Source organism: Erpetoichthys calabaricus, chromosome 13, assembly GCF_900747795.2.
Source record: "Erpetoichthys calabaricus chromosome 13, fErpCal1.3, whole genome shotgun sequence".
Taxonomy (NCBI): domain Eukaryota; kingdom Metazoa; phylum Chordata; class Cladistia; order Polypteriformes; family Polypteridae; genus Erpetoichthys; species Erpetoichthys calabaricus.
Genome location: NC_041406.2, coordinates 60,764,559 through 60,782,594, shown reverse-complemented (window position 1 = coordinate 60,782,594; position 18,036 = coordinate 60,764,559). Strand labels below are relative to the sequence as shown.

General features: G+C 39.0%; 1 protein-coding gene across 1 annotated transcript in view; it reads right to left on the bottom strand.

Annotated features, from left to right (window-relative positions):
* si:dkey-256h2.1 (uncharacterized protein LOC337520 homolog) overlaps positions 1-9,287 on the bottom strand; it is a 316,260-nt gene extending 306,973 nt beyond the window's left edge. Inside the window, exon 1 of the mRNA XM_028817047.2 lies at positions 8,561-9,287. Within this exon, the coding sequence (XP_028672880.1) occupies positions 8,561-9,042 (482 nt within the window). The 5' untranslated portion in view covers positions 9,043-9,287. The remainder of the gene's footprint in view (positions 1-8,560) is intronic.
* Between the last annotated feature and the right edge of the window lie 8,749 nt (positions 9,288-18,036).

Here is an 18,036-nt window from a genome sequence, read left to right as displayed (position 1 = left end):
TTATGGGAAACTCCAAGCAGCAGTTGCCAACAACAGTCACACTACCATAAATGTCTGATTGACGGAATACTGCTGAGATATAGCCAGCCTTCCGACAGGTTGTCCCATCTCAGCACAGGACTTCTAAAGCTTTGTTGGAGTGACCATTGGGTTCATGGTCACTTACCTGATCAAGATCCTTCTCACATGATTGCTCAGTTTGGCCAGATGGTGAACTCTAGGAAGAGTCCTGGTGGTTTTAAAATACTTACATTTCACAATCATTGAGGCCACCATGCTTCTGGGAACACTCAAAGATTTAGAAATGGTTTTATACCCTGGCCCTAACCCTGACCCTGACCTATGCTTAACCACAATTTAATTGCAGAGGTCTACTGAGAGTCTCTAGGACGTCATGCTTTGGTTTTTGTCCTGATATGCAATGTGAATTGTGGGACGTTATTTATACAGGTGTGTGCCTTTCTAAACCATGTGCAATCAAGTCAGTTTGCCACTGGTGGACTCCAATCAAGTTTCAGACACATCTCACAGACAATTAAAGCAAACAGGATTCATTTGACTACATTTTTGAGTGAACGAGCAAATGCTCAGAGTGCTTATATACAGTTTCATTTTAGTTCTTGATTTTTAATAAATTTGCAACCCTTTTGTACAGACTGATGGGCAAAAATGAAAAATGTATCCATTTAAAATGAAATCTACAACACATTAAAGTATACAGTAAGTGAAGGGGTCTGAATTCTTTCAAATTCCACTGTTTAAAAGAAAAACATAAGTACCTAGTGTAAAGGCTAATAGGACATTCATAGTTTGTGCAAACTCCATACAGGTGATGGCCAGGCATGGCGTTTTAAAAATGCATCAATGAGGTAGCATGGCTAACCACTGTGTGGCCTAATAAAGAAATAATTAAGGCTTAATGAGAAAAATGTTCTAAGAAAGAAAACTATTTTTATTTATTTGCAGCATTGCTGAGCACCAGGACCAAGAAAATAAGCAGAATAATCTGAAAAGAAAATTAAGGTAACCAAAGCATCAAGGTGGATGTGTGTCACGCTTGTGAGTCTGAGAGAACAATGCTCATCCCGCTGGGATGAAAGGGAGAGCTTCTACCTTCTTCTCTTCCTCAGCAGTGAGATGACTACCATTGAGGGCAATTAACCCAATGCTTCCACCCGGTGAGCTATAAAACTACCACGATTCTCATTTGGACCAGGAGGAAGTTAAACGACAAAGCTCTGAGATACACACCTGAACTACAGGCTAAGCCATCTTGAAAAGCTGTGAAGGCTACATTCTATTTAAAGCCCTTAAGCACAAGTTTTATTCTTTACTGTTGAAATATTAGAAGAAGTGACCCGGCTGGCACCTCAACACTTTCTACGGGTTCCAGTACTTCTTCCACCTGTCCATAGGAGCTAATTAATATTGAAATAAAAAGGAAAATATAGGATACCAACTAGGATTCTGGCCAGCAAATGTATTGCATTTTAGTAAAACTGCATACAAACACAATTCAAAAACAAGCCACCTATTCATGCCCATAATATACACATTGTATACTGAAGTTTAAAAAATATAGAAATTAAAATGATGGTGATTTAAAATATTGATGTGAGAATGTCAGAAGGATAAATTAAGTGATTGATATTTCTCATTCCCAGTTTGTGTTTGGTAATACGAGCCTGTGTTGCCCAATGTACACCAACATAACCAGGTATCAATTTCAGGGACTGCATTCCCACCACAAGATGCCGCCAGTGGGCATCTGGGACACAAACTCCAGACTCACAGCAGACATTAACTAAGCAAGTTTACACATACTGTAAATGCAAAGCAGACCGTTGTCTTCCCATACTAAGTTTTCAAGTGTATGTTTGTCGGGGTCTGTGACTGAGTATAAATGCATATGTGCATCATTAGATGCATATGCTTAATTATTATGTATGGGTCTGTGTAGACACAAAACGTTGTAGGCAAACAGGCAGCTCTTAGGATGCCGAAATGTCCAGATTAGTATCAAAATCATGAAATTGAGCCTGCACACATCAGTGCAAATATGAAAATGCATTAAGTATAAATTGTTATTTTTTTCAAGTTAAAGGAGAGCTCCATTGACTCAAGTGACTAACCACAGTTATGACAGCAAGGGTGTCTTTTCTGTTGCAGGGTCGATGCACTTGAGTTCCACCATGTTCTCCCCTTACATAACCTCGCCTTTCATGGCGTGGCACTTCTCATGCTGTCAGAGATGTCTAATGAACGAAACTTGCAGCCGGACTGCCTCCTCAGTGAATACAACCTGATTACATGGCTGCTAAATGAGCCAAAGACAATAGACAAGAATATGAAAGCAGACAGTACCAAAGCCAATACAGGAAGTGTACACACTGCACATTTAAAATCCCCCTCAAAAAAAGCCTAAAACAGTATTACTCTAACGAGAAGTAAAACTTACAGTAGGTAGCAACTAAATACATTTTTTACGTTTAATTATAGGATTTTTGAAGGCCTGTGTAGAGTTCCTTGCGTATTAAGCCAACAGTAGCATTATGTCAATGCATTTATCCATCCATTCATTATTAAATTAGCTTAATCCAATTCAGCATCGCTAGGCAGTTTTAAGGAGAAAACCTCGGATTGGGAGCCAGTCGACTGCAGTGCACACTGATGCAAATCTTATGAATCACTCCAAAGTATAAATTGTTACAATACAAGAAGAAAATTGGAATGCCCATTTGAACATAAGGAAGACTCCACACATTCAGTGTCTGGGCTAGAATTTGAACCCAGCACGTACCACAATACAAAAGTCCCATCCCATATCCATACATAAAATTTTAATAAGCATTACAATAGACAATGGAAAAAAAGGTTCAAACTAAAAAAGTATCCATCTGAAAGATTATTCTGTCAAAGTAAGTGAATTAAAAAGATTGGTTGTAATGAAAATCATAAGTCACAGGAGTCTGGGGATTAGAGCTCTTGCTGAGGACCGTGAACAATAAACATTTTAGCAATCATTACTATTATGATCAGGGACACCACAGACAACATTTACAACAGTAACAACCTCCACTGAATACTGAAAACAATTAAAAGGCACAAGGAACAATATTTTAAATGGTTTGGTTGAAAACTCGCATCTTTTGCATAATTTAATTCACTATGGTGCAACAGATGGGGCTGAAAAGACAAAGTCTTTCTGGTGAGTCATCAGTGGGAAACCTCATATAGAATGAACAATTATTTATTCCAGGGCTTAGTCATTTTCTCTCTTGGAAGATCACTTAAGACAAGAACATCCTTTTCAAAAGCTGCCAAGTCCATTTACTTCAAACTGTTTTAACCATTGCTAAGATTTATGTGTTGACAAATGACACAGGGGCATCAGTGTCTAAAAGTAAGCAATGTATTTAATCTTTATAAGAGCCCCAGTAATAATACAATTATGGATGTTCAGTTTTATGGTTAAACCAGCTGAAGAAAATTGGCTGACTGAATTACATTAAAGCAGCAAATTCCTTTAAATGTCTTTCCTGCTACCTTCAAATAATAAACATAAAAAGCAAAGCTACATTTTGTCAGAACCAACATCAATAATTAAAACACTACTGGTGTGTTTCTTTACACGTATTCTTTAAACTCAGAATATTTCAGGTCGCAAAATATATAAATTCATCTATCCTTTACCCCTGAGCCTTTTGACTCTAATGCAGAGCCACATAGCCTACCTCAACAGCACTAGCCACAAAGCAGGAATCAACAGTGAATGTCAGTTCAAGAGGAGACAAAATCACACACATCTATGTTCACTCACATTAGGCTGTTTTAGACAGCATGAAAACCAGTATTAATAGTATTTACAGAAAATGCATATTCCAAACAAGCAATGAGCAAACCAGGTACTAGACACAAATCCTTAAAGCCTAGACGCAATAGTGCTGACCCTTCCACTAGAATGCAGTTCTAACACATATTTAATTTACTGTAAGATTTTACCAAAAAAACCAAAATTGGTGTCTAAAGGTAAACTGCTTTTTGTTACTAATGATACCTACAGAAAAAATCCATCCATCCATCCATTTTCCAACCCGCCGAATCCGAACACAGGGTCACGGGGGTCTGCTGGAGCCAATCCCAGCCAACACAGGGCACAAGGCAGGAAACAATCCTGGGCAGGGTGCCAACCCACCGCAGACAGAAAAAATCTATATATATATATACAGTAAAAGTCAATGTATGTATGTTCCAGCATCACTTCCAAATGGCTGGAGCAATTTTCATGAAACTTGGCACACATGTTTCTCATTGGTCGACTATAAATACTGTAGGGTGAAAACAACCCTAACCCACCCTCTTCTGGGTAGGGTGGGGGGTGATCTTGAGGTCTAGCACGTTATCATTCAGTTGACACTCCAAACAACCACCAGAGGTCGAACAGGAGGTGACTGCCAGCATTCTGTATGTTTGAGCACCACCGTGCCCCTGTTGCTTTTGAAATTAAATAGAGTTGGCCAGTTCCGAGCGTCAACTGGATGATAACACATACACAAGACCGCAAGACAAGCACATTAGTGAGTCTTCAATGACTAAGGGCCAGGATATACATAATGCTACGTGATGTGTACACATGAGGAAGCTGCTGCTGCGCAAGCAGTGTACTGTCTATACTTGCATGTGTACTTTATGTAAATATGGAGGATTCCACCATGTGGCAATGTGAGACATCATCACGATGAGAAAACAACATCCGGTTTCATTGTGTTGTAAGTTGAGGGAAGAAAGATGTTGAAAATAAAACTTCTTTGCATTCTGATGCTGCTGCGAAAGGTGCAAAAAGAGATGGCAGCAGCAATACAGAATGTGGTATGTGAGACCTTTATATGTGTTGCCTCATTAGTATGGGGAATATGCAATGCTTGCATTGTCTATGCATGAAATGAAAGAAGAAAAGCATGTTTGTCAGCATTTAAGTTTGATGATTTGCCTCACCTCATTAAGCCATTAATCAAACATTGAAGCACATGCATTGATGCCGTTGGAGCTGCAATGTGACTTGCCTCACAATGTGTTATCTTGTAATGGCCAAATCCCCACGTCTTTTCTCTGACATTTTCAACTTTGCATGAATGTATCTCTCTCTCAAATTTGCTTCCATTTTGTTTTGCACATTTCCACATCCACCTTCAAAGAGCTGGCAATTTGATGCAAGCTGTTCTGACAGACATGTGTGTAACTATGGAGGTTTTGGCAGTAAACAACGATGCTGATGTCACATACCAAAACTTGAACACACACACCACCCAAATTTTTGCTGGTACTGCAACTCGCGCATGTGTCGCATTTATTTCTGATCATGTGCTCAGAGGACACATCATAAGAGCGCTGGGAACATGTGGCAGCCGTGATGCAATTGTGTGAGTGTTCTGAGCATCAAGTATAAACCCAGCCTTAGGGAAATTGTGTTACAGGGCACCAAATCTACAAGCAAAAGATTAGACAACCTGGTAAAGAACAGCATGGATGATCCACACATAGACCATTTCCAACATCAAGAACAAAGACATGGCATTGATGAGGTTCAGTCCTTAAAGCAGTGTTTCTGAACCGCTGAGGCATGATCTGAGTCACTGCTGATGGGCTGTCAGCTCAGGAAAAAAAAAAGTCATGTTGCAAGCTGAGTACCTCACGCATTTCACCAAAAGCTATACAATACTATCATCTTTGTGCTTATTACAGTATACACCAAGGGGGAACCCCCACCCATTAATATTATATTCTATTTTTCATCATGCTTGTTACAAACTTGCTGTGATATTATAGTCCATTTAGCATCACACTCAAGTTCTTCGATATTTTTTAAGTTTACTATCGTGCCTAAAACTCCAAGTGAACAAACCCTAAGACTACATCAGTCTACTTTAAAAGTTACAGGGAAAAATGTTGCTAGGGTTTCTAATTAACAGAAAACAAATAATACTGGGTCACAAGTCCAAAAAGGTTGAAAACTACTGCCTTTAAGGATAAGTTAGGGATTGTTTACATCTTCATTTCTTAACAATCGGGTTATATAATAATTTGCAACATGAAATTGAATTATAAAATAAGGCATACTTTATAACTTAAAAAAATAACTAACCCACTGTTGTGTTTTATCATGGAGCTTATTGGTACTAGGATCCCACTGTGAAAAAAACACCTTAAAACTTACCAAATACATCCATTTTTCAGGCCAAAAAATGTATATATTTACACACATGTGGATGTCTATTCTGACTTTTTCTTTTGGGGTTGCCCTGAGACATGATAGAGCCATGTCAATGTTTTCTCCGTTATTGGACTTTAACAAAACTAAACTGCACTGCACTGAAGTGAGGAGAACCCATGATGTCAGTAGGCAGCCATTGCACTGTAGGTAGCAGAAGTGGAAGTCAGAAAAAGCCTCTGATGGTCACAAAGTTCAGAATCAGCAATCAAACCGTGGATTGAGGCCGATAAGTCAGATTCTTAGCTAAATAATGAGGTATACCAAACAATAATCTTCCAGCATCTGAGATAATTCTTAATAATGTATAAATAATCTATTATCTATCAAGTCACAAATCTGTTTTTTACTGATTTATGTGATTGGGAACTGGAGAGTATTCCGGCAGCAGCACTTGCAAAGTGGACATGGACACTGAACAGATCGTCGGTCCACAACTGACCACGTTTTCAACTGCATGCTTTCTGAGAAAATCATCCATCCACCCATTTTATAAATTATTCTTTTTCATTGTATAGATGTAGGAAGATTGAGCCAATCCCAGTAACACCAGAGACAGGGTAGGAACAAACTCCTAATGATACACCAATCATACCAAACCAATTTATCAATAACCCAAAAATAGACATGTTTAAAAAGCGCAATGTAACCAAAGTACCTTGAAAAACACCATAGACATGGCGAAAACTGTCTCGTAGCAAAGAAGCTTTGGACTTTGATAAGTTCACATGCTGTTTTGCATTGGTTTTCCTCACATACATCAGGTTCCTTGCACATCCTAAAGTCATGCATGTCACCATAATTTGAAGTTCTGAATTGACTTTTTCTGAGTGTATGCCAGTGTGCTCTGCAATGGCACCACATCTGGATTTACTTCTCATCTAATAGCTATGTTGTCCAGAGAATTTGGATTGGATTAAACTGGCGTGTGAAGTGAATGAATGAAGCATATCCTCTAAATTGTGTGTAGAGACTGTAATTTACTCTACAGAAACACACTCTTTAAAAAAAATCACCAGGAGGGAACCATTTTTGGTTTCCACAAGAACCATCCATATGAAGGTTGCAGAAGGAACCCTTATTCATTTTGATTCATAACAGGATCCATAAAGTACCATGAATATGATAAGACATTTGTGAAAACGATCGGGTTTCTGATTTTAAAAGGACTTGCTACACATGAAAAGTTCAGGTTTTCTTGATCTGTTCATATCCTGCTAGGTAGTCTATGAGACATTAAACATTTCTGTTTTCTCCAAACATAAGGAGCCCAAAGCACCAACTTCATGTGCAAGGCGATCTTTCCAGAATGGACTGGTTCTTTGTAAAGCAAAAAAGTCTACGAAGAACCACACAACCCAGTAAAGTGCCATTAGAGAAACATTATTTTTGAAATTGTGTGAGTATCCATAACATTTATGCCGCTCTACAAAATGCCCTGCAGACAAGAAGCTAAACTGACCCCAATTAATAAGAACATAAGAGAATTTTTAACAGGCACTGGATATTCAGCACACACCCAGTTCATCAATTCTTACTCACCAAATGTTTACAAAATAATGTCAGGCTGAAATTTGAAGATCTCTAAAATGCTCCTACCAACTCTCAACATTTGGTAACGTATTGTTAGGCACGTATTGCTCTCCTTCTGAAGGAATACTTCCTATATATTTATGTGAAATGGATCCTAAAGCAGATTCCACCTATGCTCCCATGGACTGACATACACTTATCACTTACTTTTCAGGATTTTTTAAAATTCTTTCACAGAACTTCATTGTCTAACTTGGCTTAAAATAAAATAAATTAACTTATTTAGTAATTTTTGGGCCTGGAAGATGTTTAGAAGCGCTTCTCAGGACTACACTGTTACAACTATTATTGGATTCTAGATATACTGTAAAACTACACAAAAATCCTCTGAAACAATCACATCCAGACCCATTCCTGACTGGTAAGTCTTCCGAGTCCCAGTATTCAAAACCTGCATTACGTTTCTCCTTGATGGACTGGCTCAGTGAGCTGTACCCATTTTTAAATTTAAAATCAGGATTGTGGCATTTCATTATATAATTTCGTTTTTCCTGGTTCACTATTCTCTCCACTGTGTATATTTTATTTTATTGAAATGCTGTGTAATGTTGTGATGCTGTGAGTCGACTGCTTTGCGTTATATGCGTAATATGCTATGAAGCTCCAAGTTTTATTCTGTTGGTACACCAAAAGCCAGCCGTTCAATGTTCACCCTGCCGGCACAGGGTGAGCTGAGAAGGATAAATGACAGTCATTTACCTGTGCTGGGTCACATTTAGAATCTGCTGCTTCATCCAGAGCGCATCGCGTGATGCGCTGTCGTCAAACGACAAGAACAAGAGGTGCGTGTTATTTGGCATGAACGTGACAAGATCCGTAAGTGAGGACTCAGAAGTCCACAAGCACTCTAAAAATGCCGACTTGTTAGTGAAGGCATGGACAAGCAAGGAAAAATTGCGCTTATCCGCAGGTGGATACACAAACTGCTCGTCTAGAGTATGAACTTTAAAAGGGGGCGCCGGAGTGTTAGGCTCATAGCCCGCCTGCTTTCCTTCGCTGACATTCCGACTTCCACTTCTCTCTAAGTCAGCGCGGGTCCGTTTAGGGTTGTGCAAATTTCGAATGAACGCATAAATGTCCGAGTGACTGAACTGATCCTTGGGATCGGCACACAGCTGAGAAGGACCCCAGACACTGAATGCAGCTGCTAGCACACTGGCTGTTACAGAAAGCCAAATCATCCTTGCGACCGCTAGCCACCGTTGTGTCCAGCCTACGGGTAATGACAACACTTCATCGTGCAGGGTCCTTAAATGAGCTGCAGCTTAGTGTCTATTGTAACAGATCTATCCGGCCCTAAAAAGAGCGAGCTAAAGTCGACAATGTGGCCTCAATCAAGATAATCGAAACTAAACGCAGACGTAAGCAGTATAAGAGGCACTTCTTTCGCTTTCGGTTTTAGAGGTGACTACATTAAAAATGATAAAAAGTGGCGCGATCGACCTGCTACGGCGGCTCTAGTAATCCAAATGACAGAAGGCACGAACATGCGCCCCGAGTTTCCGCCTTTATTTATAACGGTCATCGATGCCAACCTTGCCCTTAGTAAATCGGGTACAATGAAAATTTGATGAACTTACCAAGAGCAAAAAACACTGATGCATTAACATGTATAGCTGTTAAACATTTCACATGTCAGTTGTAGAATAGTAGTTTTTTAATAGAGTACCGTGAAATTTAAAGAACCACTATATTTAATTGATATAACAAACTAGCTTATTTGATTTTATAAGCCGAATACTGAGCCGTTCGGTGTGGGTGCGTTGAGATTGTGCCGCGACGGATTGGAACACCGTCCAGATTGTGGTTTTATAAAAAGCCAACGTATTAATATTGGTCTTGTTCTCGGATTAAACCCAAATACGAATGTATTCTGAGATTTTTTCACGCAAGAAAAACATCAGTTACACTCTCAAACCGTGGTGCTGGAGAGTGGTCATTAACATAAGCAAAAAAGAATTTCAGCGAACTTTGCAAACGTGATGACCCTGCACACCTGCAATACAGTACCTTAAAGACAATACACTGTACGTGACTGAACTGATAAGAACAAAAAAGGCATTTGCTCTTCAGTTTATGTATGGTTTTTGCAAAATTAAAATTCACATAATATTTGAATTTCAACATCTTTTCAAATTGTGAATGGCATTTTGTAATTGTTATAAATTAAGACACCATTGAATTTTAAAATTACTGTCTCTGGAGAGAAGTGTTAAACAACAAGGTAAATAGATTACATATATTTGGCTTATTTTTATAAGTGGTTTCTGTGTTAAAGAATGTTTTGTTGCAGCAGGATTTATGTTCACATGGGACTTGATGAAACAGCTGCCTGTTGCTCCTCAACACCTTGTGCTGATCCATGACAGGATCAGGACCACCTGAGAGCCCCCCTCAAATGTCCTATGCAGAGAAGCATCACCTGCGTTCTGCTTGTTGTGCAGGGGCGTGTTTTCTCTTCTAATTAAAAAAGACATCTGAGTTAGTGGTCAACAACATTTATTTCTGTAGCACAATTTAATACAAACAGTGTAGCTCAAAGTGCTTTACAAGATGTCAAAGAAGTAGTTAAATAAAGAAAAATAAATTAAAATTAGATTAGAAAAATAATGCATAAATAGTGCACACTTACATAAATAGATATATGTATTTTTTTAAGTCTGTAAATGACAGTTCAACAATAAAGTCAGTCGGCCAGAATGGACAGAAAAAATAGGAAAAAAAACTCCACTTAAGCAGGAAAAACAATCAAAATCTGATTTGCTTTCAACGAACTTTCAATACTACTAACCATATAAGAATTAGTGCCTGTGGTATAGCGGGTTCACAGCTCATGTCAAAGGGCCATTTTTAAAATAAATAATCAACGCACTCACGGCTTAGCAAGGGGGCGTGATGGTGTGTGGCCGAAGTGGTTCCTGAGTAGTCTGTGATGTGGGCGTTTCACACCTAAGTACACAGGTGAGAAACGGACCGCATCCGTAATAGTTCCCAGGGGCTGCTGATTGCCACAGCTGCCACGTCCTCTTCATAAATAGAAGTGCAAAGCGGCTAGGGGGAGAAATGAAGAGGGAAGATAAAAAGGAGAGAAAGAAAAGGAGGTTAAGGAGAAAGGAAGAGGGAAGAAAAAAAGGAGAGAAAAAGAAAGACGGAGGTTGCAGGAAGCAGTGGAGAGTGAGAGAGAGAGTCGGTGCGAGCGAGCGAGCAAGTGAAGGCTCGCAGGCAGACAGGCAGCTGGACAGTAAGCCCTAGCAGGGGTGTTTGGCCGACACTCAGTGGGGCAGAAGGAAGTGGTCGCTCGAGCTGAGTGAACAAGAAGCTGGAGTGACCGGTGATGAAGGACGGCTGGCCGCGTAAGGCCGGGAAGGCAGCGGGAGTCGGGACTTGGGATGTGGATTCCCCGGCGTGAGAGCCCTGGTCGCTGGGGATCCCAAGTCGCTGTTTGGTGGAGCCTACCGGACCCAGGGATCGGTGAGGCGAACCGACCAGCAGTAGAGTGGAGAGAAGGCCAGCTGCAGGAAGAGCGACTCCCCTGTTGAGAAGCCCAGATGGGAGTAGCAGGGGAGCCGCCAGGTAAAAAGAAGTCACCGGGGTTTATGTTTTTAAAGGACTGCTTCCCAGCGTTGTTTTAACCTCGTTTTAAGGGATTTTTTTTTCCTGTGTTGTTTTAACCTCCACTATTTCATTCGTTTTATGGATTATTTATTTAAAGATTTAATGCACTGCACTTTTATTTGAACACTTGTTTTTGTTAATTGTTTTTAATAAAAGCACTTTTGCACTTTTACACCATATTCTTGCTCCATATGTTTGTGCCTCACTGCCAAGCTCATCGGTGACATTACCGATGGTGTCGGGTTCAAGGGTTCCCGGACGGACGATGGGAGCATGCAGCGAACCCGCATCGTCACAGTGCCTCTCTTAGAGCCATACTGGTTGCTTAGTAAAGTGAACATTTTCAAAAATACATATACATTTAATTTTATGACAAAATAGGCTAAATATTCTCATATGGTTGACAGTTTGACTAATGTGCTCCTTGCAGGATTTACCAGAATGGTAAATGTGGAAGAACTGCAAGAATTTGATTTTTTTTTAAATGAATATTACTTACAAACTTAGTATTCATATATAGAGGAGCAGAGCCAGCAGGGGGACAAGGTGACATTTTCCTGGCCCTACCCTACAGGGGGCCCACAAATATGACAAAAACAAGTCTATCTAACAACATTTTCTTGCATCCATATATAAAGCTTCAAGCTGATTTCATTAAAGGTTTTACAAATCAGATGCTAAATCATTGGAATGTGTATGCATTATGTGTTAGGTGTGCATTAAGATGGAGAATAGATGTGGTGTTTGAGCACCCTCCCTCCCTCATTTTGCAATTGTAAAGCATTGCGACATTACTGTATGTATATTATATTAAGAGGGGGCCATTTTATGGTCAAGCCAGGGTTCCTCCCTTAGCTAATGTTTAAATTGCCCTTCTTTACATTTGTTCACTTTTCATTCTGGTTCATTGTTTTCCATCATTTTTTATAATATTCTTCAGTTCAGTGATTATGTCTCTAATGATATATTTTCTGTTAGCTATATTATTTAGTTATGATATGTATATTTTAGTTCTGCCATGTTATTAATATTTCGTGGGTGGATCCATAAGAGGCATAACCACCTTAACCTCACTTTTAGGGTACTGGTCCATGGCAAGGCAAAAAGAATCAGATATCACTAGAAGCATCACGGATGACCCCAATGGGCACTGTGTTTTTGAATTTTTCATTATTTCATTAGTGCACATGTCATGCTTCTGTCCTTCTCATCTTTTCCTAAATAGCTGCAGTGTAAATTATCATGTTATTTTAACTCTAAAGTTATATTCAGAAAACATGATTCATGGTATTTTTTCTTTTTTATCTCCACAAGCAACACCATTAACATTAGTATCTAGAGTGTGAATTGCTGTCTCTCTCCTCGAGCACATGCTGATCACATTTGCATATGTTTTTTATACTGAAAAATCCTTTCCATTTCAAATGTGAATCACTGTCTCTTGTTAGCAGATATTTAATAGATAATCATAGAAAAAATGCTACACTTACAATCACATTGTTCCACTGTGTGTGATGAAAAAAATTCTGAAACACTGTGGGAGCTGCAGTGACTTGAATTAGGTTAAATTTAAATATAAACTCACCTGAAATGGAATCAGAATGGCACAATGTGTCCGTATAACTTTGAATACAAATTGTGCAGCCTGCATCAATTTCACATAGGGAAAGGAAAAAGATGGCACATCGTGAAGGGAGCAAGCGGAGAGTGATGAGCACAGCCCTGAAAGCTGGCTTTCTCTCACTGTTTTCACAGACACAGTCAACTTGACAATACAAACATAAACAGTGGGCTTACCTTGATTAGGCAACATAAAAATGCTGATGCAAAATTAATGTTATACAATGCTGAATCTATAAGGACCAAGGAAGTGTGGCACTTGGCCACGACTGAGATACCTTTTAGGAAAACAAGCATAAACGAGTCACCTTTTTAGAAAAAAAAAAACATGATTTGAGAGTAAGCATACTGAATGATACTGCAGCATGAAGATTCTGTAGCTATTCTAAATTGCTGGTACATATACTAAATCACATATGCACAATAACATGTATTAAATCACATATGCATATAATGTTTTGACATACACAAGCAAAGAAGGCCAGCTGTTTATTCTCTTATTTGCATACATTGTCAGGTCTACCATGTCTGTGAAAATGTAACTGAGCTATCTTTCTGTGCTGTGCTCTTCACTCATAGCATGCTCCACCCACAATATGTCATCTTCTGTGTCCTCATTTTCTCACACAAACTGATGATGACTGTGTGCTTTGTATACTTACAGCTTTGCTGTTATATTGGACACTCAACAAATCATGCAAATCTGTATCTTGTGCTTTAAATCGGAGCAGAACATAACCATTGATGAGTAGTTATTCTCAAAGAAATTTTGATGTATTTTCTCAGTGCAAGTAAAGCAAACCTGACAAGTCTGGAATCAAATTTTGGATAGCAGCTGATGTAAATATCAAATGTAATGTATACTAAATGCTATTGTCTTTTCATAGAAAATCTCATTGTGGTGATGAAACTTATTTAGCTTTTCACAGGCAATGGAAGAAATGTTATTACTGACAATATTTTCACATCACTTTCACTGGTAAATGAGCTATTTGCCAAAAGGGCACGCCTGCTGCATACTGAACTGTGAGTAAAATGAGCCAAGAGCTACCATCCCACTCTGGAAATCAATATAACATATGGTCAAGAGATGCAACAAAACAAAAGAGAATAAAGAGTTGCTCTTTTTGGTGTGAGAGCTACTCGTGTTCTGTACAGATGAGAATCTTAGATTGCTGATGTGGACAGTTTTATTATCAGTCCATCATACCAATAACTGTTTAAATAACTCTTCCAGTAAATATGTAAGTACTGCTGTAATTTTTATAAATTATTTACAAAGATATTAGTTTATATGTCATTTATTATTTTTTGTTTCAAATTGATGAAAATTGTTGATTTAATTTTTACAATAAAATACTTGTTATTTTATGCCAAGCAGCATCACAGCTTTGGAAAGCTGCTTGTGTCACAGAATCCTTTTAGGTCTCTGTTGCTCCCAGCGGAACAAACCTAGTGTCAGGTGGGATGATGAACACACAATGAAACAAAAGAAAATATCTAAAAGTGTCACTGTAAACATGTCAAGAATCTGTGCAGACTGCTGATGTGGACTATTTTTAAATCAGTCCACAGTGCCTCTAACTGTTTATAAATGTTTGTATGCTGACAGAAACATATGAATATAGTTGTACTATTTTAACTATTGTAGAAAAAATACTTTCTGCTTCATTTGTTATTTTATGAACCCAGCCATTTAAGATATGGGATGTATACTGCAGAGCAGAAGAGATTTTGTTGTGCAGGACCAGTTATTTTGCCTCTGATGGAGCAATTTCTGAAATTCCAGGGGAAAGTTTTTCTCATTCAGGCCCCCTCTGAAATACCAGATGCCCAGGATTTTGCTGATCCATTCAAATGGTGCAGGAGATGAGAGTAGTGTATGAAATATGGTACTGCCCAAAGAGCATGGCCTGTAACTTTCAAAATTTGAAACACAGGAGAAATCTTAACAAGTCTATATGAGCACCTTCATCAATTGCTGGTATGAGCGGAGCATAGTGTCTTTGCCCATTTAGACTTGGCCTCTCATCTTGCTGATGCTAGCATTCTGGGTTCTGCCAAATGTGTTCAATGAGGAGTTCTGAGAAGCAGACAGAAAGAGTTGAGAAGGGTCTTCCTTGCCTGACTCCAAAAAGGACACTGAAGGTGTTATGTATTGGGTTGAAGTTATGTGTATTTTATGTTTTATTTTTGTTTTTGTTTTTTTATTTTGAGCTATTAGTTTTCACTTTTTATATGGAATTTCACAAGTACATTCTGACTCTAAGTGTTCTGCTATCCCATGTTCTTTGTGGGTGGAGCCCCAAAAGGCATGACCACTCTGATGTCCACAACTCCAGAGCCCTCCCTGACACTATTTACAGGTACACTGAGTGAGACAGCTCAGGAGTAGGGGTCATTAATCGTCGTTTATAGCAGTTTTGTTAAGAATTACTTTTGTTGTTTGGATTTACTGTTTTTTGATTACTTTCTTGCCTTGTTTTCTCAAATTCTGCTTTCCTAATTCTGTATTGGGACTTGTTTGATGATGGTTGTGTTTTAGGCTCCTCATTTTGTATGCCTCTTTCTGCTCTGTGTTTTTGCCTTGTTTTTTTTTTCTATTTCTGTGTTATACGTAATTTATTTATAAAGATTCTCTGTTCGCCCTGTTTTTATAAGCCTTCTCTTTGAAGTGCTTTTGTTGTATTTTCTAAACATCACTAGTTGTTTTGCCAGCTTCCCATTTTTGGAGTGTGCTCCAGCTGAGGCCAGTAGGAAACCTGGCAGAAGTCTGATAAGACTCTGCTGCTCAAACCAGGTAAAACTGTGGCCTGCTTCCTAGCTTGTGTTGGAGACCTCACCCTATTTTGCTCTGGAAGAAAATCTCCTTCAGGACAGAAGGGATTGATTTTCCTGTCATTCTACCATACAATGCTGTATTTATGAAAGTACATCAGGCTGACATACAAACAGAACATTTCATTCATTGGAGTAAAATCCTTCTTCTGATCTATCCTGACTAGGGATTCTTGATGTAGTCAACCAAGTCCCTAATTAGGAAACTACTGATGCAGACAAATAAATGTTTTCTTTGAAACAACCAATACATGTCCATGTCAACTAACCATGCTTTTGTGTGCCAACATCCACTCCAGGCAACTGTCTGAAACTTGTCATGCAAGAGCCAAGGCAAAGTCAAAATAAACAAAAACGAGTTTTCCCTTACTTTGCTGGTGGTGGCTGATTTAAAAAAGGTTTGGACCCAAATTAATACAGTATATGTTTAAAGAGGAACCATAATCAATACAAGCAAAAATTAATAAGGTGCACAAAATATAAAATTAATACAAAAACATTAACCCATATTCAGCTCTAGTAATATGAATTATATTCCAAAAATGGGCCTGTTCTACCAGTTACTGTATAAAAGAACTGGAGGAATGAGTTCAGTAACTTGGGGGACTTTGCCCAATCATAAAACTAATCACAGAACAGTTTCTTATTTAGCCCCAAGGGGAAATCTGGCTTTTTATAGAAGCTCTAGATAGATAGATAGATAGATAGATAGATAGATAGATAGATAGATAGATAGATAGATAGATAGATAGATAGATAGATAGATAGATAGATAGATAGATCTGCACATACATTAGAATGACTAAAAAGGAAGAAAATTTAAAAAAAAGAAAACTTCTGACTTGGCAGTTACATTCACAGTATGGCATTATGCAGGTGTATTGCTGTTGGTATAAAGGAACTCCAGTAGTGTTTCTTGACAAATTTCTGCTGAATGATTTATTGCCTGAAAGTAGTTAGCATTAGTGCAGCATTGTTTTTAGCAAACCCTGACTACTGGAGGTGAGGTTGCCAACAGATTTGCATACCAATGAGTGCGCTATGCTTTTAAAACAAAGGATGGATGGAATCAGGCCAGCACCTAAGACCTACTTACTTCCACCCGAACATCTGAATATTAACAACACACACCAGAAAAATGTCCAAATACATTAAATATATTCAGCAACTATATATTATATATATATATATATAGTGAATAAGGTGCCATATACGCACCCAATCTGGCACAGATTCACACTGAGGCACGTGTTAAAATTACACAGACTTTATTTTTCTTCACCTGTGGGTCACATCTTCCCCGTGAACCCCACAGGCACAACACAGTCCCAAATGCACTTCAGTACAGCACAAACAAACCAATCCTCTGGCACCACGACTCCTCCTCCCAGGCAACCTCGTCCTCTTTCCACCCGACTCTGGCCCTGAGTGGTGGTTGCTGTCTCCTTTTATAGTTCACCCGGAAGTGCTCCAGGTGCTTGATCACCGAGTTCCAGCTGCACTTCTGGGTGTGACGAATATGCTGCCCATACGGGTTCAGGAGTCCCAAACACAGCACCCCCTGGCGGTGCCTGCGGGACCCAACAAGGCTGCCCCCAACTCCAATTCCCAGGGAGCCTTGCGGGAACCCGAGGTACTGCTCCAGCCCAGGGGGGCGGCCATCTAGCGTCCAGGGGGAGGTATTGCAGTAGTGTGCAGGGGTGACCAGGCTGGGGATGGACACCGGCTGCCTGCCACAATATATATATATATATATATATATATATATATATATATATATATATATATATATATATATATATATAAACTAATTACTATATTAACTATTTGCTATTCCGGACGACGCAGGAGCTAAGGCTATGTCATTTTGGGATTGAATTGCTGCCAGAATCAATCAAATTAGGAACGTTTTACCAGTTCCTCCTGGCACATCTAAGAAGAAGATTTCTCCAACCCCGTTATTGACAGTTTGCATTATTTGATCGTAAATGCCTTTTTGCTCAAGTGTTAGCTTAGGAATATTTGATTGCACATACGAAAAAAGATCACCCGTGTTGTAATTTTGTTCACGACGCAATTCTACATCGAACGAAGCAGCAGCA